Genomic DNA, 21,868 nt, shown 5'->3' on the forward strand with positions numbered 1-21,868 from the left:
AGCTATCCTTTTTGTTTTGATGTTTTTGGAGATCAAATTGAGCGAATCTGTTGAAGTTTGACCACCATGTCCCCCTGATATGAAGGGTGCATCCGTGCACACTCTCCCCGCATGTTCGCAAATATCCCTGTGATGCTGACGCAGGTCGAAAGAGGCAACCTGTCGGGGAGGAGCCAATAACGCAATGCACAAGTGGAGCAGTTGCAGCAGTGGAGCACAGGGAGCCAAGATGGCGTCGCTGTGAGAGGGAGTGACTGACATACAGAGAGAGAACCTTGCAGGGAGCACAGGGAGCCAAGATGGCGTCGCTGTGAGAGGAAGTGACTGACATACAGAGAGAGAACCTTGCAGGGAGCACAGGGAGCCAAGATGGCGTCGCTGTGAGAGGGAGTGACTGACACAGAGAGAGAACCTTGCAGGGAGCACAGGGAGCCAAGATGGCGTCGCTGTGAGAGGGAGTGACTGACACAGAGAGAGAACCTTGCAGGGAGCACAGGGAGCCAAGATGGCGTCGCTGTGAGAGGGAGTGACTGACACAGAGAGAGAACCTTGCAGGGAGCACAGGGAGCCAAGATGGTGTCGCTGTGAGAGGGAGTGACTGACATACAGAGAGAGAACCTTGCAGGGAGCACAGGGAGCCAAGATGGCGTCGCTGTGAGAGGAAGTGACTGACAGAGAGAGACCCTTGCAGGAAGCAGTGGGTCACAGGGAGCCAAGATGGCGTCGCTGTGAGAGGGAGTGACTGACAGACAGAGAGAGGCCCTTGCAGGCAGCAGTGGGTCACAGGGAGCCAAGATGGTGTCTCTGTGAGAGGGAGTGACTGACAGACAGAGAGAGACCCTTGCAGGCAGCAGTGGAGCACAGGGAGCCAAGATGGTGTCTCTGTGAGAGGGAGTGACTGACAGGCAGAGAGAGACCCTTGCAGGCAGCAGTGGAGCACCCGGTACGGTTTGGCGGCAAAGTCACACATCGAGGCGAAACCCAGTGATCCTAGACGACAAGAGGAAACTGACCCCGCTATGCAAGCGGACTGAGGCTAAATAACGACCTGCTCACACACCCTGCTCTGCCTGCACTGATTTATGGCGCATCTGGCAATGGAGAGGAAAATGCGCAGCTATAATCTTTCTGTTGGTTTTAGAGTTCGTTTTCTCACACTTTAATCGTGCCTGACATCCAACGCCACACCTTCCAACGTCTCGAAGGGACAGGCATTTCCCTCCTACCACATTGATACGAACGGTGAGGTTTCTGCCTCTTTTTCACGTTCTTATTTCTGGAAAGGGTCGAATCATGACGAACAGCGTGCAGCTCGCACCGACCCTGTGCTGAAGCGATGTTTCAGGACCATGGATACCTGTTTCTCTGTTTCTGGTTTACAAAATAAAAGCACAAATGGATGAAGAAATTGACACCCGCAAAATCAACAACAGCTTCCTCCGGGACCACAACTATGCAACTGAAGGTATCTATCCATATTGAATTAATACATATATCGCTTTAAAGAAAATCTAGGCTATAGAATGCGAACCGGTGTTCCACCGGCGCCATATCGGCTATCATCGGAATTGTTCAAATTTAGTACACCGTTTTGGGGTTGCGGTGCATGGCTTTTTAGGGACAACTGGTGTGTTACTGACTAGTCATATGGTTGAAATGACAATAACTGTTGGTCAATACTAATTACTGTAGGTCTGCAGTCTCTCAGAAAAGAGAGTAGAATAGAAGGAATGTCTTGCGTTAACCTGTACTGTAGTGTGCCAGTGGTGTGGCATTATCGAGATGTTCATATATTAGAGAACGCACAATGCAGTTATGGATATGTTCATTTCTATCTATCCGGAATAAGTCACAGAAGCTACGCACATCCAGCTGCTTTAGAAGCGCGGGTCTTTAATTCCAGAGTGGAGTCGGTGACACAATTCCCACAGGGAAATAGGCTTATCCTCCTGGTCAACTTAAACAACAAGAGATCACGAACAGCATTAGGATGACCATTCCATATCAACCACACGAGTAAATATTGATCGATACGCAATAATTCATTTAGAGAGTGATTGATCAGGTTACTTATTATTATTAGTAATAGTATCAGCATTTTAATCGGCAAACATTGTCTATAAACTATTGGGATTCCACCCGCTTTCTTAATGGCTGGTTATGCTGTTTGTAGCAGTGGAACAACTCCTTGCGTGTGCAGTAACAGATTTATGGGCCGAGTTTTGCAGGTGTCAGAGTAGTGCAGGGTACAACAAAGTATTTCAAGATGGAACATGAGACAATCCGATTTTTGCTATTCAGAATTCAAGTTTAGTTTTCTAAACATTTTGTCTTTTCTTAATGTCAATCCTGAAATATGCAAGATAGCACAAAGAGAATGCTGGTCTTTCCCATTTTGATTTCCATCTTGCACATGGCTTTGATTGATTCAGGGCTATATCAACAGAAAGCAGATAAATCATACTGATAAATCATACTGAGCAGCCCAGCCAGTGAGATGAGAAACGAGAAAACGAGCTGAAATACCCATAAAAGCTGAACCAGCAGACAGGCAGATGCCACTGGCTTCATACAGCTACGACACATAACACACGCTTAACTGTCATTTCTCTCGCCCAGTCTCTCCCCTCTGTAGTCACCCTCGTCGCTAAACTGCCTAGCTACTGCACTTTCCAGGAGAGCTAAACCTGTGTCCTTCTTTCCTACTGAAAGTGTTGTTGCATTGTCTCTGACGGAGGCATACTCGGGTGCTTTAGGGCATTTCCATGTTAAAAGCCCCATAAGCTCTAACACATGAAGTTCCTAGTAGCACATCACATTTGATGGCACATGAAAGCTAAGTGTCTATAAAACACATTTACATTTTACGTTTTAGTCATTTAGCAGACGCTCTTATCTCTTACAGTAGTGACATCGACCAGAAAAGTCTTACAAGATTTTAGAAATACATCAAAACACAATAATGTTGAATACCCCTGCCATCTCATAGCAATATTTATAAGATGTTTGTCACAGTTGTCGTAGGAATGAGCGGACCAAAGCGCAGCGTGTGTGTCGTTCCACATTTTATTTATACTGCGAAACTATGCAATACATAAATAAACTGAATGACAAAAAACAACAAACCATGACACAGAGGTGAGCCATATACTACTCAAAATTAATCTCCCACAAACCCAGGTGGGACAAACACCAACTTAAATATGACCTCCAATTAGAGACAACGATGACCAGCTGCCTTTAATTGGAGATCATCCCAAACACAGCCCAACATAGAAATACAATACTAGAACAACCCAACATAGAAATACAAAACTAGAACATAACAACTGTCACAGTTATCGTCGGTGAAGGAGGACCAAAATGCAGCAGGACTGTGTTTGTTCATTTTGAACATTTATTAAATCAAAATGAACACGATATACCGACAGTCTTCTCAGGCTCATACATGCTAGACAAGAAACAATCTCCCACAAATACACAGACAAACACACCCAACTAATATAGGACTTCCAATCAAAGGCAACACCACACAGCTGCCTTCAATTGGAAGTCCACCCCAATTAACTCAACATAGAAACAGATTACCTAGACTAAACATAGAATTACATAAACAGGAACAGTGCCCAAAAACCCCGGAATACATAAATCAAATGCCCTTTTAGAAAAAACACCACCCCGAACCACATAAACCAAATACCCTCTGCCACGTCCTGACCAAACTACAATAACAATTAACCCTTATACTGGCCAGGACGTGACAACAACATAGAAAAACTTAACTAGAAAACCCCCCTGTCACGCCCTGACCTACTCTACCATAGAAAATAACAGCTTACCATTGTCAGGACGTGACAATGTTGAATATCCCTGCCATCTCATATAAATATCTATATAATGTTGAATATCCCTGCCATCTCATATAAATATCTATATAATGTTGAATATCCCTGCCATCTCATATAAGTATTTATAGAATGTTGAATACCCCAATATTGATATGTAGTTTTGCTGAAATAATTTGCCTTCTGAAAGTTTAAGAAATATTGCCTAGCGTCTTGTCATTCTGATATCAAAAACCCACATGTCTTAAAGATATTTTCAAATTTCTCTCCATGAGGAGGCAGGATAATGAAAGTTCACAGAAGTAACAAGTAAAGGTAGATCTACCAATTAGATATAGTGTTTTTACTGATAACAGTTTGGTTTATGGTTTATTAAGTGATGAAAACACCAAGTCGTTAACAGAATTACCAATACCCAGAATGACCTGCTACTGTCCTGCTTTCCACTGGCATACTGTTATGTTCATCTCGTAGTCTCCTGCTACTGTCCTGCTTTCCCCTGGCATACTGTTATGTTCATCTCGTAGTCTCCTGCTACTGTCCTGCTTTCCACTGGCATACTGTTATGTTCATCTCATAGTCTCCTGCTACTGTCCTCCTTTCCACTGGCATACTGTTATGTTCATCTCGTAGTCTCCTGCTACTGTCCTCCTTTCCACTGGCATACTGTTATGTTCATCTCATAGTCTCCTGCTACTGTCCTCCTTTCCACTGGCATACTGTTATGTTCATCTCATAGTCTCCTGCTACTGTCCTGCTTTCCACTGGCATACTGTTATGTTCATCTCATAGTCTCCTGCTACTGTCCTCCTTTCCACTGGCATACTGTTATGTTCATCTCGTAGTCTCCTGCTACTGTCCTCCTTTCCACTGGCATACTGTTATGTTCATCTCGTAGTCTCCTGCTACTGTCCTGCTTTCCACTGGCATACTGTTATGTTCATCCCATAGTCTCCTGCTACTGTCCTCCTTTCCACTGGCATACTGTTATGTTCATCTCATAGTCTCCTGCTACTGTCCTCCTTTCCACTGGCATACTGTTATGTTCATCTCATAGTCTCCTGCTACTGTCCTCCTTTCCACTGGCATACTGTTATGTTCATCTCGTAGTCTCCTGCTACTGTCCTGCTTTCCACTGGCATACTGTTATGTTCATCCCATAGTCTCCTGCTACTGTCCTCCTTTCCACTGGCATACTGTTATGTTCATCTCATAGTCTCCTGCTACTGTCCTCCTTTCCACTGGCATAGTGTTATGTTCATCTCATAGTCTCCTGCTACTGTCCTGCTTTCCACTGGCATACTGTTATGTTCATCTCATAGTCTCCTGCTACTGTCCTCCTTTCCACTGGCATACTGTTATGTTCATCTCATAGTCTCCTGCTACTGTCCTGCTTTCCACTGGCATACTGTTATGTTCATCTCATAGTCTCCTGCTACTGTCCTGCTTTCCACTGGCATACTGTTATGTTCATCTCATAGTCTCCTGCTACTGTCCTCCTTTCCACTGGCATACTGTTATGTTCATCTCATAGTCTCCTGCTACTGTCCTCCTTTCCACTGGCATACTGTTATGTTCATCTCATAGTCTCCTGCTACTGTCCTGCTTTCCACTGGCATACTGTTATGTTCATCTCATAGTCTCCTGCTACTGTCCTGCTTTCCACTGGCATACTGTTATGTTCATCTCATAGTCTCCTGCTACTGTCCTCCTTTCCACTGGCATACTGTTATGTTCATCTCGTAGTCTCCTGCTACTGTCCTGCTTTCCACTGGCATACTGTTATGTTCATCTCATAGTCTCCTGCTACTGTCCTCCTTTCCACTGGCATACTGTTATGTTCATCTCATAGTCTCCTGCTACTGTCCTCCTTTCCACTGGCATACTGTTATGTTCATCTCATAGTCTCCTGCTACTGTCCTCCTTTCCACTGGCATACTGTTATGTTCATCTCATAGTCTCCTGCTACTGTCCTCCTTTCCACTGGCATACTGTTATGTTCATCTCATAGTCTCCTGCTACTGTCCTGCTTTCCACTGGCATACTGTTATGTTCATCTCATAGTCTCCTGCTACTGTCCTCCTTTCCACTGGCATACTGTTATGTTCATCTCATAGTCTCCTGCTACTGTCCTCCTTTCCACTGGCATACTGTTATGTTCATCTCATAGTCTCCTGCTACTGTCCTGCTTTCCACTGGCATACTGTTATGTTCATCTCATAGTCTCCTGCTACTGTCCTGCTTTCCACTGGCATACTGTTATGTTCATCTCATAGTCTCCTGCTACTGTCCTCCTTTCCACTGACATACTGTTATGTTCATCTCGTAGTCTCCTGCTACTGTCCTGCTTTCCACTGGCATACTGTTATGTTCATCTCATAGTCTCCTGCTACTGTCCTGCTTTCCACTGGCATACTGTTATGTTCATCTCATAGTCTCCTGCTACTGTCCTCCTTTCCACTGACATACTGTTATGTTCATCTCGTAGTCTCCTGCTACTGTCCTGCTTTCCACTGGCATACTGTTATGTTCATCTCATAGTCTCCTGCTACTGTCCTCCTTTCCACTGGCATACTGTTATGTTCATCTCATAGTCTCCTGCTACTGTCCTCCTTTCCACTGGCATACTGTTATGTTCATCTCATAGTCTCCTGCTACTGTCCTCCTTTCCACTGGCATACTGTTATGTTCATCTCATAGTCTCCTGCTACTGTCCTGCTTTCCACTGGCATACTGTTATGTTCATCTCGTAGTCTCCTGCTACTGTCCTGCTTTCCACTGGCATACTGTTATGTTCATCTCATAGTCTCCTGCTACTGTCCTCCTTTCCACTGGCATACTGTTATGTTCATCTCATAGTCTCCTGCTACTGTCCTGCTTTCCACTGGCATACTGTTATGTTCATCTCATAGTCTCCTGCTACTGTCCTCCTTTCCACTGGCATACTGTTATGTTCATCTCATAGTCTCCTGCTACTGTCCTCCTTTCCACTGGCATACTGTTATGTTCATCTCATAGTCTCCTGCTACTGTCCTGCTTTCCACTGGCATACTGTTATGTTCATCTCATAGTCTCCTGCTACTGTCCTCCTTTCCACTGGCATACTGTTATGTTCATCTCATAGTCTCCTGCTACTGTCCTCCTTTCCACTGGCATACTGTTATGTTCATCTCATAGTCTCCTGCTACTGTCCTCCTTTCCACTGGCATACTGTTATGTTCATCTCATAGTCTCCTGCTACTGTCCTCCTTTCCACTGGCATACTGTTATGTTCATCTCATAGTCTCCTGCTACTGTCCTCCTTTCCACTGGCATACTGTTATGTTCATCTCATAGTCTCCTGCTACTGTCCTGCTTTCCACTGGCATACTGTTATGTTCATCTCATAGTCTCCTGCTACTGTCCTCCTTTCCACTGGCATACTGTTATGTTCATCTCATAGTCTCCTGCTACTGTCCTCCTTTCCACTGGCATACTGTTATGTTCATCTCATTGTTATTTTCTTTCTCTTTCTGTCTTCTGGTGGTCAAAGCAACAATCTGGAAAACCTCTCTCTTTTCTCTCTCTCTCTCTCTCTCTCTCTCTCTCTCTCTCTCTCTCTCTCTCTCTACATTGCTTGCTGTTTGGGGTTTTAGGCTGGGTATCTGTAAGGCACTTTGTCACAACTGCTGATGTAAAAAGGGCTTTATAAATAAATGTTATTGATTGACCTAGCCACGAGCCCCCCCTCTTTCCATCTTCTGTAACCAGCTCTCTGATCTACTGAGCACCGACAGACAATAACATCCATGGAAGTTGAAAGTAGTTGAAATTTGGTCAGTCAAAATGTGAACTAATCATAGATGTCTGTTTCACAAGTTTGGACACTACAGTACAGTAAAGAAATGTAGAGTAGGGTATAGGTCAGTACAATACAGTGCAGTACAGTATCATTTAGTGCAGTACAGTAGAATTTAGTGCAGTACTGTACAGTATAATTTAGTGCAGTACTGTACAGTACAGTATAATTTAGTGCAGTGCTGTACTGTACACAATAATTTAGTGCAGTACTGTACAGTATAATTTAGTGCAGTACAGTACTGTATAATTTAGTGCAGTACAGTACTGTACAGTATAATTTAGTGCAGTACTGTACAGTATAATTTAGTGCAGAACAGTACTGTACAGTATAATTTAGTGCAGTACTGTACTGTACAGTATCATTTAGTGCAGTACAGTACTGTACAGTATAATTTAGTGCAGTACAGTACTGTACAGTATAATTTAGTGCAGTACTGTACTGTACAGTATAATTTAGTACAGTACTGTACAGTATAATTTAGTGCAGTACTGTACTGTACAGTATAATTTAGTGCAGTACAGTACTGTACAGTATAATTTAGTGCAGTACAGTACTGTACAGTATAATTTAGTACAGTACTGCACAGTACAATTTAGTGCAGTACAGTACAGTAGAGCACACTAGAGTACAGTCGTATTTACTCTATTGTTCAGAACTCTTCTCTGCTGTGCTGTACTCTTATTGTGCTCTGCTGTGATGTCCAAACTTGTGGAACATAGACGTCTATGATTGGAACAGATTTGGTAAGGTCCCGACCAACCAAATTTGGTCTTGTTTGGGGCGGAGCTCATTACAATAATAGCGATTGTGTAGAATAATACCCAAATATGCAAATGTGTACCTATTCAGGATACATCACCATGAAGAGAATAACATGAATAATTATGCATTTCTCTATAGTACAGATCAGGGAGCCATGATGTCATTCCGGTAACATCTTACATCATAGCTTTTTGTAACATGTTCAGTGGAAATTGTTAAAAGTAGTCTTTGTGCATAAAGTTCTATGGTTTGTTTAACTTTGCAATCAATGTTTTTTTGGGGGGGGGGGGGACATACTTTTAAAATGAAAAATCTGAATGTCAGCGTCATTCTGTTAGCGCGGAGTTGCCCCTGGGGTGTATGGGTAACTGTAAGGTCTATACTGTAGGGTTCTGCAGTCTTCCAGTGCTACATCGCTGGCAGGACAGTTTTTCCATGTCATACGTGTTACAGGCTCTGAGCTGTACAGCTCTTCTGGTTTCTCTACTGTATGTGTGAAGTCACTAGGGTGAAGATAGGAGCCCGGGGTAATGTCCGGGGTAATGTCCAGGGTAATGTCCGGGGTAATGTCCAGGGTAATGTCCGGGGTAAAGTCCGAGGTAATGTCCAGGGTAATGTCCAGGGTAATGTCCGGGGTAATGTCCGAGGTAATGTCCAGGGTAATGTCCAGGGTTATGTGCGGGGTAATGTCCAGGGTAATGTCCAGGGTAATGTCCGGGGTTATGTCCAGGGTAATGTCCGGGGTAAAGTCCGAGGTAATGTCCAGGGTTATGTCCAAGGTAATGTCCGGGGTAATGTCCGAGGTAATGTCCAGGGTAATGTCCAGGGTTATGTCCGGGGTAATGTCCAGGGTAATGTCCGGGGTAAAGTCCGAGGTAATGTCCAGGGTAATGTCCAGGGTAATGTCCGGGGTAATGTCCAGGGTAATGTCCAGGGTAATGTCCGGGGTTATGTCCGGGGTAATGTCCAGGGTAATGTCCGGGGTAATGTCCAGGGTAATGTCCGGGGTAATGTCCGGGGTAATGTCCAGGGTAATGTCCAGGGTAATGTCCAGGGTAATGTCCGGGGTAATGTCCGGGGTAAAAGTGAGCAGCAGGAGTTAATCTGTTGTTCATAACAGCCAACCTAGCTTTACTTGGATATATTTTCAATATACTTTATTTGTGATTCCCAACAAATGTGTCAATTGATGAATTGTGAAGAGATTTTCCTTATTATAGTCTCTTCATACCCCTCACAATATGATGAGAATAATCAGTAAATCATTACACTTCTGAGACAACACAATGTAGACAAATGACGTTCTCCCCTCCCCCACCTCTCCTCCATAAAAACCCATTACTATCATCACTGTCTCCAGCACCTTCTCCAGGGCTGGAGGGGGCTTTAGGCTGCCAGTAACCCCTCTCCCCCCTCCTCCATCACTAAGAGACCAGGTTAAGCCTGTTTCCTCTCCCCCTCCTCCATCACTAAGAGACCAGGTTAAGCCTGTTTCCTCTCCCCCTCCTCCATCACTAAGAGACCAGGTTAAGCCTGTTTCCTCTCCCCCTCCTCCATCACTAAGAGACCAGGTTAAGCCTGTTTCCTCTCCCCCTCCTCCATCACTAAGAGACCAGGTTAAGCCTGTTTCCTCTCCCCCTCCTCCATCACTAAGAGACCAGGTTAAGCCTGTTTCCAAGAGAACAACCCGGCCTCACCCACTGACCTACAGACTACCCTCTTTGCCAGGAGCTTAGGACCCCCCCAATCCACCCCTCCTGATCCCCCCCCCCCTCCTGATCCTCACCCACTGACCTACAGACTACCCTCCTCACCGGGAGCTTAGGACCCCCCCCTCCTGATTTCCCCCCCCCCCGATCCTCACCCACTGACCTACAGACTACCCTCTTCGCCAGGAGCTTAGCATCCCCACCAATCCCTCTCTCCTGATCCTAACCCCCTCCCCATCATTCCTTCTCCCTCCTTCGTCCCAGTCTGCTGTCTCTGACTGTCCTAATGTAAGGTTAGCTATGTCCTACATTTGTTTGTGAGGGAGAGGAGATGAGAGGCTGTCAAGGCAACCAGACTGCTGTCTCCATCTCACCATTACTACTAAAACACAAACACATACATCACCTCTATACCTCTATAAAGACAACATATAATCTCAGTCTATGTAGAGGTAGTTGACATGGAAATAGGTGTCTGTCATCTACTCTGTTTGTGTGTCTGGGAGGATCTAGATTTCTCTATGGGAGATGTGTTTAGGAGCAGACAACGTTAACATTCTCTATGGGAGATGTGTTTAGGAGCAGACAACGTTAACATTCTCTATGGGAGATGTGTTTAGGAGCAGACAACGTTAACATTCTCTATGGGAGATGTGTTTAGGAGCAGACAACGTTAACATTCTCTATGGGAGATGTGTTTAGGAGCAGACAACGTTAACATTCTCTATGGGAGATGTGTTTAGGAGCAGACAACGTTAACATTCTCTATGGGAGATGTGTTTAGGAGCAGACAACGTTAACATTCTCTATGGGAGATGTGTTTAGGAGCAGACAACGTTAACATTCTCTATGGGAGATGTGTTTAGGAGCAGACAACGTTAACATTCTCTATGGGAGATGTGTTTAGGAGCAGACAACGTTAACATTCTCTATGGGAGATGTGTTTAGGAGCAGACAACGTTAAAAAAATGTTGGGGATACAACCAGTTCAGTGCCGACCTTTTTAGTGCTTCTAAACCCCCTTAAAAGTTATATGTTTGAGCGAGAGACTTCCGGGTCGGCGTACTTCTTGCATTGTACACTTCTAAATTCACTGATTCCGCCGATGTCAACCATTAGACGGGGGCTGAGCTAGAGCGATGTTTGTGAGATGAGAGGATACTGAACGGTCCTTTTCATGAAAACGTCTCTGAAGTCCGAACGGTTTGAGCTACAAACTATGATGACCCCATTCTGAAAAGCCGAGACTCTCACAAACATGTTTTTGTCTACGACGCTCACAAAGCCGCACAGGACTTGTTAGAACTCTACATAGAAGATCATACACAATTATTGCATTGTGATTGTCCCTGATGTTTTCCTGAGCTTTCCTTTAAGAGTCCGATGCTTTGAATCACAACAACAATGTTATTCATGCTATTTCATTACCGTTACCTTGGGAGGGGGGGGGTGAATAATTGACTAGGAGAGAAATGACCTTTTTTTGCCGTGTACTGTCCGTGGAAGTTAGAGCAGGGAATATGTTGTTAGGATTCAGGAAGAACCCATATAAATGACCAGGGGTAAACTTGTTCTCCTTATGATGATCTGATGCTTCTGGTTTGACAACCAGATTAATAAATGATGACTCATACATTTTTAAAGACATTTTAATGTGTGTTGTGTTTCCTTCTGCCTGTTACTGTGGTAACTTTCTCCACTAGAAGAAAATACTAAACGTAGACTGGCCACTTTTAACCTATTGTATGATACCATAGCAACATCATGTATTTGCATATCACCATTTTAGTCCCCAATCCCCTCACATTTTCTTTGCTTGCTCTCTGGGGTCTAAGCTGGGTTACTGTAAAGCACTTTCTGACAACTGACGATTTTAAAAAGGGAATTATAAAATACATTTGATAGAATTTGAACAGACAAGAGAAAAACCCATGGTGTTATCTTGACTGATGACATGAGCGTGAAAGCAGAGCAGTAATTAGACCAGAGTAGTTATTAGACCAGAGTAGTTATTAGACAAGAGTAGTTATTAGACCAGAGCAGTAATTAGACCAGAGTAGTTATTAGACCAGAGTAGTTATTAGACCAGAGTAGTTATTAGACCAGGGCAGGGCAGTAATTAGACCAGAGTAGTTATTAGACCAGAGTAGTTATTAGACCAGAGTAGTTATTAGACCAGGGTAGTAATTAGACCAGAGTAGTTATTAGACCAGAGTAGTTATTAGACCAGAGTAGTTATTAGACCAGGGTAGTAATTAGACCAGGGTAGTAATTAGACCAGGGCAGGGCAGTAATTAGACCAGAGTAGTTATTAGACCAGAGTAGTTATTAGACCAGAGTAGTTATTAGACCAGAGTAGTTATTAGACCAGGGCAGGGCAGTAATTAGACCAGGGCAGTAATTAGACCAGAGTAGTAATTAGACCAGAGTAGTAATTAGACCAGGGCAGTAATTAGACCAGAGCAGTTATTAGACCAGAGTAGTAATTAGACCAGAGCAGTTATTAGACCAGAGTAGTTATTAGACCAGAGTAGTTATTAGACCAGAGTAGTTATTAGACCAGAGTAGTTATTAGAAAAGAGTAGTAATTAGACCAGAGTAGTTATTAGACCAGGGCAGTAATTAGACCAGAGTAGTTATTAGACCAGGGCAGGGCAGTAATTAGACCAGAGTAGTTATTAGACCAGAGTAGTTATTAGACCAGAGTAGTTATTAGACCAGGGTAGTAATTAGACCAGAGTAGTTATTAGACCAGAGTAGTTATTAGACCAGAGTAGTTATTAGACCAGGGTAGTAATTAGACCAGGGTAGTAATTAGACCAGGGCAGGGCAGTAATTAGACCAGGGCAGGGCATTAATTAGACCAGGGCAGGGCAGTAATTAGACCAGAGTAGTTATTAGACCAGGGTAGTAATTAGACCAGAGCAGTAATTAGACCAGGGCAGGGCAGTAATTAGACCAGGGCAGGGCAGTAATTAGACCAGAGTAGTTATTAGACCAGGGCAGTAATTAGACCAGAGTAGTTATTAGACCAGAGTAGTTATTAGACCAGAGTAGTTATTAGACCAGAGTAGTTATTAGACCAGAGTAGTTATTAGACCAGGGCAGTAATTAGACCAGAGTAGTTATTAGAAAAGAGTAGTAATTAGACCAGAGTAGTTATTAGACCAGAGTAGTTATTAGACCAGGGCAGTAATTAGACCAGAGTAGTTATTAGACCAGAGTAGTTATTAGACCAGAGTAGTTATTAGACCAGGGCAGTAATTAGACCAGAGTAGTTATTAGAAAAGAGTAGTAATTAGACCAGAGTAGTTATTAGACCAGGGCAGGGCAGTAATTAGACCAGAGTAGTTATTAGACCAGAGTAGTTATTAGACCAGAGTAGTAATTAGACCAGAGTAGTTATTAGACCAGAGTAGTTATTAGACCAGAGTAGTTATTAGACCTGGGTAGTAATTAGACCAGGGTAGTAATTAGACCAGGGCAGGGCAGTAATTACACCAGAGTAGTTATTAGACCAGAGTAGTTATTAGACCAGAGTAGTTATTAGACCAGAGTAGTAATTAGACCAGGGTAGTAATTAGACCAGAGTAGTTATTAGACCAGGGCAGGGCAGTAATTAGACCAGAGTAGTAATTAGACCAGAGTAGTTATTAGACCAGAGTAGTTATTAGACCAGAGTAGTAATTAGACCAGGGTAGTAATTAGACCAGAGTAGTTATTAGACCAGAGTAGTTATTAGACCAGAGTAGTTATTAGACCAGGGTAGTAATTAGACCAGGGCAGGGCAGTAATTAGACCAGGGTAGTTATTAGACCAGGGTAGTAATTAGACCAGGGCAGGGCAGTAATTAGACCAGGGTAGTTATTAGACCAGGGTAGTAATTAGACCAGGGTAGTTATTAGACCAGGGCAGGGCAGTAATTAGACCAGAGTAGTTATTAGACCAGAGTAGTTATTAGACCAGAGTAGTAATTAGACCAGAGTAGTTATTAGACCAGAGTAGTTATTAGACCAGAGTAGTTATTAGACCTGGGTAGTAATTAGACCAGGGTAGTAATTAGACCAGGGCAGGGCAGTAATTAGACCAGAGTAGTTATTAGACCAGAGTAGTTATTAGACCAGAGTAGTTATTAGACCAGGGCAGGGCAGTAATTAGACCAGGGCAGGGCAGTAATTAGACCAGAGTAGTTATTAGACCAGGGTAGTAATTAGACCAGAGTAGTTATTAGACCAGGGCAGGGCAGTAATTAGACCAGAGTAGTAATTAGACCAGAGTAGTTATTAGACCAGAGTAGTTATTAGACCAGAGTAGTAATTAGACCAGGGTAGTAATTAGACCAGAGTAGTTATTAGACCAGAGTAGTTATTAGACCAGAGTAGTTATTAGACCAGGGTAGTAATTAGACCAGGGTAGTTATTAGACCAGGGCAGGGCAGTAATTAGACCAGAGTAGTTATTAGACCAGAGTAGTTATTAGACCAGGGTAGTAATTAGACCAGGGTAGTAATTAGACCAGAGTAGTTATTAGACCAGGGCAGTAATTAGACCAGAGTAGTAATTAGACCAGAGATGTTATTAGACCAGAGTAGTTATTAGACCAGGGCAGTAATTAGACCAGAGTAGTAATTAGACCAGAGATGTTATTAGACCAGAGTAGTTATTAGACCAGGGCAGTAATTAGTCCGTTAAGTCAGTTAAGAACAAATCCTTATTTACAATGTTAGCCTAGAAACAGTGGGTTTACTGCCTTGTTCAGGGGCAGAACGACAGCTTTGTACCTTGTCAGCTTGGGGATTTGATCAGGCAACCTTTCGGTTACTGGCCCAACACTCTAACCACTTGGCTACCTGCTGCCCCATGGTGACTACCTGCCGCCCCATGGTGACCCTATGATGTCTACCTGCTGCCCCATGGTGACTACCTGCCGCCCCATGGTGACCCTATGATGTCTACCTGCCGCCCCATGGTGACTACCTGCCGCCCCATGGTGACTACCTGCCGCCCCATGGTGTCTACCTGCTGCCCCATGGTGTCTACCTGCCGCCCCATGGTGACTACCTGCTGCCCCATGGTGACTACCTGCCGCCCCATGGTGTCTGCCTGCTGCCCCATGGTGTCTACCTGCCGCCCCATGGTGACTACCTGCCGCCCCATGGTGTCTGCCTGCTGCCCCATGGTGACTACCTGCCGCCCCATGGTGACTACCTGCCGCCCCATGGTGACTACCTGCCGCCCCATGGTGACTACCTGCTGCCCCATGGTGTCTACCTGCTGCCCAATGGTGACCACCTGCCGCCCCATGGTGACTACCTGCCGCCCCATGGTGTCTACCTGCTGCCCCATGGTGACTACCTGCCGCCCCATGGTGTCTACCTGCTGCCCAATGGTGACTACCTGCTGCCCCATGGTGACTACCTGCCGCCCCACGGTGACCCTATGGTGTCTACCTTCTGCCCCATGGTGTCTACCTGCCGCCCCATGGTGTCTACCTGCCGCCCCATGGTGTCTACCTGCTGCCCCATGGTGTCTACTTGCTGCCCCATGGTGACCCTATGGTGTCTACCTGCCACCCCATGGTGTCTACCTACCGCCCCATGGTGTCTACCTGCCGCCCCACGGTGACCCTATGGTGTCTACCTGCCGCCCCATGGTGTCTACCTGCCGCCCTATGGTGTCTACCTGCCGCCCCATGGTGTCTACCTGCTGCCCCATGGTGTCTACCTGCCGCCCCATGGTGTCTACCTGCTGCCCCATGGTGTCTACATGCTGCCCCATGGTGTCTACCTGGCACCCCATGGTGTCTACCTGCCTCCCCATGGTGTCTACCTGCCGCCCCACGGTGACCCTATGGTGTCTACCTGCCACCCCATGGTATCTACCTGCCGCCCCATGGTGACCCTATGGCGACTACCTGCCGCCCCATGGTGTCTACCTGCCGCCCCATGGTGTCTACCTGCCACCCCATGGTATCTACCTGCCGCCCCATGGTGACCCTATGGTGACTACCTGCCGCCCCATGGTATCTACCTGCCGCCCCATGGTGACCCTATGGTGACTACCTGCCGCCCCATGGTATCTACCTGCCGCCCCATGGTGACCCTATGGTGACTACCTGCCGCCCCATGGTATCTACCTGCCGCCCCATGGTGACTACCTGCTGCCCCATGGTGACCCTATGGTGACTACCTGCCGCCCCATGGTGTCTACCTTCTGCCCCATGGTGACTACCTGCTGCCCCATGGTGACCCTATGGTGTCTACCTGCCGCCCCATGGTGTCTACCTGCCGCCCCATGGTGTCTACCTGCCGTCCCATGGTGACCCTATGGTGTCTACCTGCCGCCCCATGGTGTCTACCTGCCACCCGATGGCGTCTACCTGCCGCCCCACGGTATCTACCTGCCGCCCCATGGTGACCTTATGGTGTCTACCTGCCGCCACATGGTGTCTACCTGCCGCCCCATGGTGACCCTATGGTGTCTAATTGCCGCCCCATGGTGTCTACCTGCCACCCCATGGTGTCTACCTGCCGCCCCATGGTGACCCTATGGTGTCTACCTGCCGCCCCATGGTATCTACCTGCCGCCCCATGGTGACCCTATGGTGTCTACCTGCCGCCCCACGGTGACCCTATGGTGTCTACCTGCCACCCCATGGTGTCTACCTGCCACCCCATGGTGTCTACCTGCCGCCCCATGGTGTCTACCTGCCACCCCATGGTGTCTACCTGCCGCCCCATGGTGTCTACCTGCCGCCCCATGGTGACCCTATGGTGTCTACCTGCCACCCCATGGTGACCCTATGGTGTCTACCTGCCGCCCCATGGTGTCTACCTGCCACCCCATGGTGTCTACCTGCCGCCCCATGGTGTCTACCTGCCGCCCCATGGTGTCTACCTGCCGCCCCATGGTGACCCTATTGTGTCTACCTGCCACCCCATGGTGACCCTATGGTGTGTGTCAAGGAGGGAATACCAAAGCTCCACCGGGAGCTGTTTCCACTCAGAAAACCTTTGGGAGAGAGGATCTGCCTGCTGAGAGGTGGTGTGGATTAGTCCTGATTGAATGCACACCCTGGGTGAGAAGTGTGTGTGTGTGTGTGTGTGTGTGTGTGTGTGTGTGTGTGTGTGTGTGGAGAGAGAGAGAGAGGTGGTGTCACGTTGTGATTGTGTCCTCTGTAATCAGATCTCAGCCTCTTAGAGGGCTCATCCTCTAGCCTCCCAGCCGACCCCCTCCCTGACAGGGACAGAGATTCATGGACCTCCCAATTCACACAAAATGGATACGGGTAGGGTGGTAGAGGGAAGAGAGCCGGGAGACTGACTACCGTTCCAGGGACTGGCACATTGGCCTTTCTGAAATGACAGGTTGTAAGAATGAAGCTCTGTCTGAAGATCTTTTAGCACAAGCCCATCAATCATCACTCTGTGACTGCCCACTTTGTAATATTTCCTGTGCACTTATCCCAAAATACACATTATAGTATTCAAAGCCTTTGACATTCATTTGACATTATGTCATAACCCATGACTATGTTGGAAATGATTAGACATGTTAAAAGTTGTACGAAGCTAAATAAGGAGTGAACTGCCATGTAAGCAGTTACATCAGACTAAGGGGGAAGCACTAAATGGAATTGCCCTGTATATTTGCTACTCAAACTGAGAGGCCTCTGTTTATGGCCTTTCAACAGATCCTACAAACTACTCTCAGGAAATATATTGACTGCTTGAGTGACGGCTTTACAAGCAGATTATATGCACCAAACCAGAGAGGAGAAAGTTACTAAAGTCAATATGTAACATAAATCCTACAGTGTTCTTTTGTACCACCTGCCTTTGGTTCAGTGGTGATTTTAGCAGGTCAAACTTGGTTGGGCATGCCAGCAAAACCACAGCACTAAACAATACATTAATTACACTATAATGGCGACAAGCAGTGCCCACAAACTGTTAGGGCCTACATAAAGCTTTCACAACAGCAGAGCTTTCTTTCCAGCACAATGGAGTGAATCCTTACCACCGCTACACCTGGCTATCAGCGGAGCCTTGTCTGGCAGCGACACAGTTCATTCAGCCTCATTTACTGCCTTTTAAAAAACGTAACTGATATGGCTGACTTGTTTAAACAAATGTGGTTTCTAATGACAATTAATATGTACAAACTATGGCATAAGAAAACAATGAGTTGATAAGAGGCAATCGATCATTTTGATGAAGACATTAATGAGCTAGCTCAGACGGACATAGTCAATATAACTATTTGTTCAGCACTTTTGAAATGTACAGCGACAGAATTCAGAACATGGGCAATTCTTACAGTATTCTCCCTGTACACCAAGTCAGAACCAAACGATAAATAAAGGAGGCATATAAGCAGATAATGAAAGCTCTTACAATATTCGATGATGATATTTCTCTAAAACAGGCTATAGGCTACATGTGCACTACCAAGTCAAAACAGTAGGCTAAGTTATGAGGGGGAAAGGAACCATATTATTAGGGTGAGGCACAGGGGTTGCTAACACAGGGGCTACTAACACAGGGGCTACTAACACAACATACACTTAGTATTACTTTCTTAACTACAGTATACATATCTCCCTGGCATATTACATCATTTATGCAGCAGAATACAAGACATTTTTGGACTCATCTTGTTGTGCTGTGCTCACTTGAACAGGAAGGTGTCGCGGTGGTCCTTCTTGTGGGCAAATTTTGTCATCAAAGTCTAGCATTCTCTGGATTTATGGTGCTTTCAAGACAACTAGGAACTCGGAAAAAACAAGGTTGAATCATGACGTCAGTGATCTTCAGGTCAGAGCTCTAGAAAGAGGCCAGAGTTCCCGACTTGGAATTCTGAGTTGGATGATCGTTAAAAACGTATTTTCCCAGCTCATTTTTTCAGAGTTCCCAGTTGTCTTGAACTCACTAAAGTCTGAGATTTCCCAGTTCCGAGTTCCAGTTGTTTTGAACGTGGCAGAAGTCATGCTGGATTGCCAGCATGGCTAATGTATTCAACCTTTTCTGGCCCATGATGTTGCATGTGAACATTTATCGTTTTAAGCTTGGAAAAGAGACCCTTAAACCCAGACTTGAACCACACTCTCTCTCCACTGAATAGTGGCTAGTGATTGCTTTGCAACACTTGCAGTTAGCCATTTATTCCTTCCAAACCACTCATTGTTGAATTTGAGATTTACCACTTGTTGTGTAATGTTTATGTCCAATGGCCGATGAGCACCGATACGTTTTATCTATAATTTCTCTTCATATGACAAGGATTGAAAAGGATTTTGCCAGTAGATCGTCGACTAGATTGATGATGACTGCTTGTCTAGCTTGCTAGCTAAGATTTTGAAAGTATGATGTTGACATGATCAGTCCAATCAAAGCTACGGTGGATATAACGTGATGTGACGTCATTTTATCTGTGGCCAATGACCTTGAGCCTTCTTGAATGGGCACTTCTAATGTAAATCTATGGCAGCACCCAAGGGGCTTGAATTTTCGAGCTCTCCCCTTAGATTTTGCGGTGACGTAGTGTCCCCATGAGTGACAGAACACTGAGCCAATCACGGCGCAACTAGAGAACATTACCAACCCCTACGCTCTGTATTTGCCGCTGGCTGCCCGACCACCACAGAAAGCACTGAGCTAGGCTGAAACACCTTCATTTTGGAGCTGCCTTACTCAAGAAAACAATAAATACACCATGTTTGTATGTGGCTTTATTAACTCAATTATTATTCTTTTTTACATTGTTTGCAAACTGATATGTGATATGCAAAACAGGCACACAAAAAAATATATATGTCTTTTTTTGTTAAACAGGTGGCGCTCAAAATAGGTGGGGCTCTGAATGACGGGTTGCCACTGGATTGGTTCATGATTTATGATGAGCAAATACTACTGGGTTTTAGAGTCTTCGTGTATCTGTGCCTGTAGATAAAAGGCCTGTTTAAAATATTGTTTGAAAGGAACATTCAGTAAACATGTAAACATCTAGAATGAACAGTAATTTCAGTATAACTCACGAGGAACATCATGCAGTGTTTCTGTCACCATCCTCTTGGGTTTATGGCCCGGCCCAGGGCCAAGTCAGGCAACTCATTTCCCATTCAGTGTGAGCAGTAAGTAGTCAGGTAGAGACATAATGGAGGAGTCACATCTCTCTCTCTACTCTGGGGCCAGAGGAGGTAACATTGCAAGGCTGTTGTGACGGATGCTGTACTCTCAAATGAGCCTTCTGCCTTATGGATGGGCTGGGAGTTCACATGAAACAGAGAAGGAGAGAGAGATGCAATGAGATGGAGGGAGGCGGGGGTTAGGTGGATAAATAAAGCTTGGAGCTGGCTGACCTAGAATTGTGAGCAGATGTTTTTTGGAGCTACACATCAATATATTACTATCGCTCAAAGGAACTGCAGTAAATTAAAATCAGATGGATTGTTGATATATTAGGCACAAATGGATTTGAAATGAATGAGCATGTATGGCATTTCCCAGGATTAAAATCACAGATGCCAATGTGTTTGATGCCTGGGTTTGATTAGGCCTGGATGAGTTGGAATGATGCTCTGAATATTTATATGTTATGGAGCAGTCACATGTGTGTCGACTCCCCATCCTGGTAACACCTTCTGTGAGCATGCCTTTGTGAGCTTCCCAATCCCACTGGAATCCCTTTGTGTGCAGCAGAGGGAGTCTGCCTTTGCATTATGATGACACTAATTTAGGGCTGGCTGTTTGTGTGCCTCTGTGGAGGTGTGTGGATTAAACCACATGGGTCAGCAGCCATGTTTGCCATCCATGCAGTGTCATCAGCCCAGAATATAAAGGTTGAAGCACTGGGCTCATTCTGTCACCTGATTGGTTCCTAATATTATCCACTCCAGCCCTGCAGTGCCCCTGTACCTGTGGACAGAATTGGTATTTTACTGTTAATGTGTATGACCTGGTACTTCTAAGATTTGCGTTGCATTCCTTTTGGGTCTCTCTTTATAATAGATCAGGAATAACACTCCAACCGCTCTCTTTAGAATAGATCAGGAATAACACTCCAACAGCTCTCTTTAGAATAGATCAGGAATAACACTCCAACAGCTCTCTTTAGAATAGATCAGGAATAACACTCCAACAGCTCTCTTTATAATAGATCAGGAATAACACTCCAACAGCTCTCTTTACAATAGATCAGGAATAACACTCCAACAGCTCTCTTTAGAATAGATCAGGAATAACACTCCAACAGCTCTCTTTAGAATAGATCAGGAATAACACTCCAACAGCTCTCTTTATAATAGATCAGGAATAACACTCCAACAGCTCTCTTTATAATAGATCAGGAATAACACTCCAACAGCTCTCTTTAGAATAGATCAGGAATAACACTCCAACAGCTCTCTTTAGAATAGATCAGGAATAACACTCCAACAGCTCTCTTTATAATAGATCAGGAATAACACTCCAACAGCTCTCTTTAGAATAGATCAGGAATAACACTCCAACAGCTCTCTTTAGAATAGATCAGGAATAACACTCCAACAGCTCTCTTTACAATAGATCAGGAATAACACTCCAACAGCTCTCTTTATAATAGATCAGGAATAACACTCCAACAGCTCTCTTTATAATAGATCAGGAATAACACTCCAACAGCTCTCTTTACAATAGATCAGGAATAATACTCCAACAGCTCTCTTTAGAATAG

General features: G+C 45.0%; 1 protein-coding gene across 1 annotated transcript in view; it reads left to right on the plus strand.

Moving 5' to 3' along the window:
* Window positions 1-231: 231 nt before the first annotated feature.
* The window catches only part of LOC106603879 (serine/threonine-protein phosphatase 2A 55 kDa regulatory subunit B beta isoform), a 91,097-nt gene continuing 69,460 nt past the window's right edge, over window positions 232-21,868 (plus strand). The window contains exon 1 of the mRNA XM_014198091.2: window positions 232-1,465. Coding sequence (XP_014053566.1) covers window positions 1,396-1,465 — 70 coding nt within the window. The 5' untranslated portion in view covers window positions 232-1,395. The remainder of the gene's footprint in view (window positions 1,466-21,868) is intronic.

This window comes from Salmo salar, chromosome ssa04 (genome assembly GCF_905237065.1).
Source record: "Salmo salar chromosome ssa04, Ssal_v3.1, whole genome shotgun sequence".
Taxonomy (NCBI): Eukaryota; Metazoa; Chordata; class Actinopteri; order Salmoniformes; family Salmonidae; genus Salmo; species Salmo salar.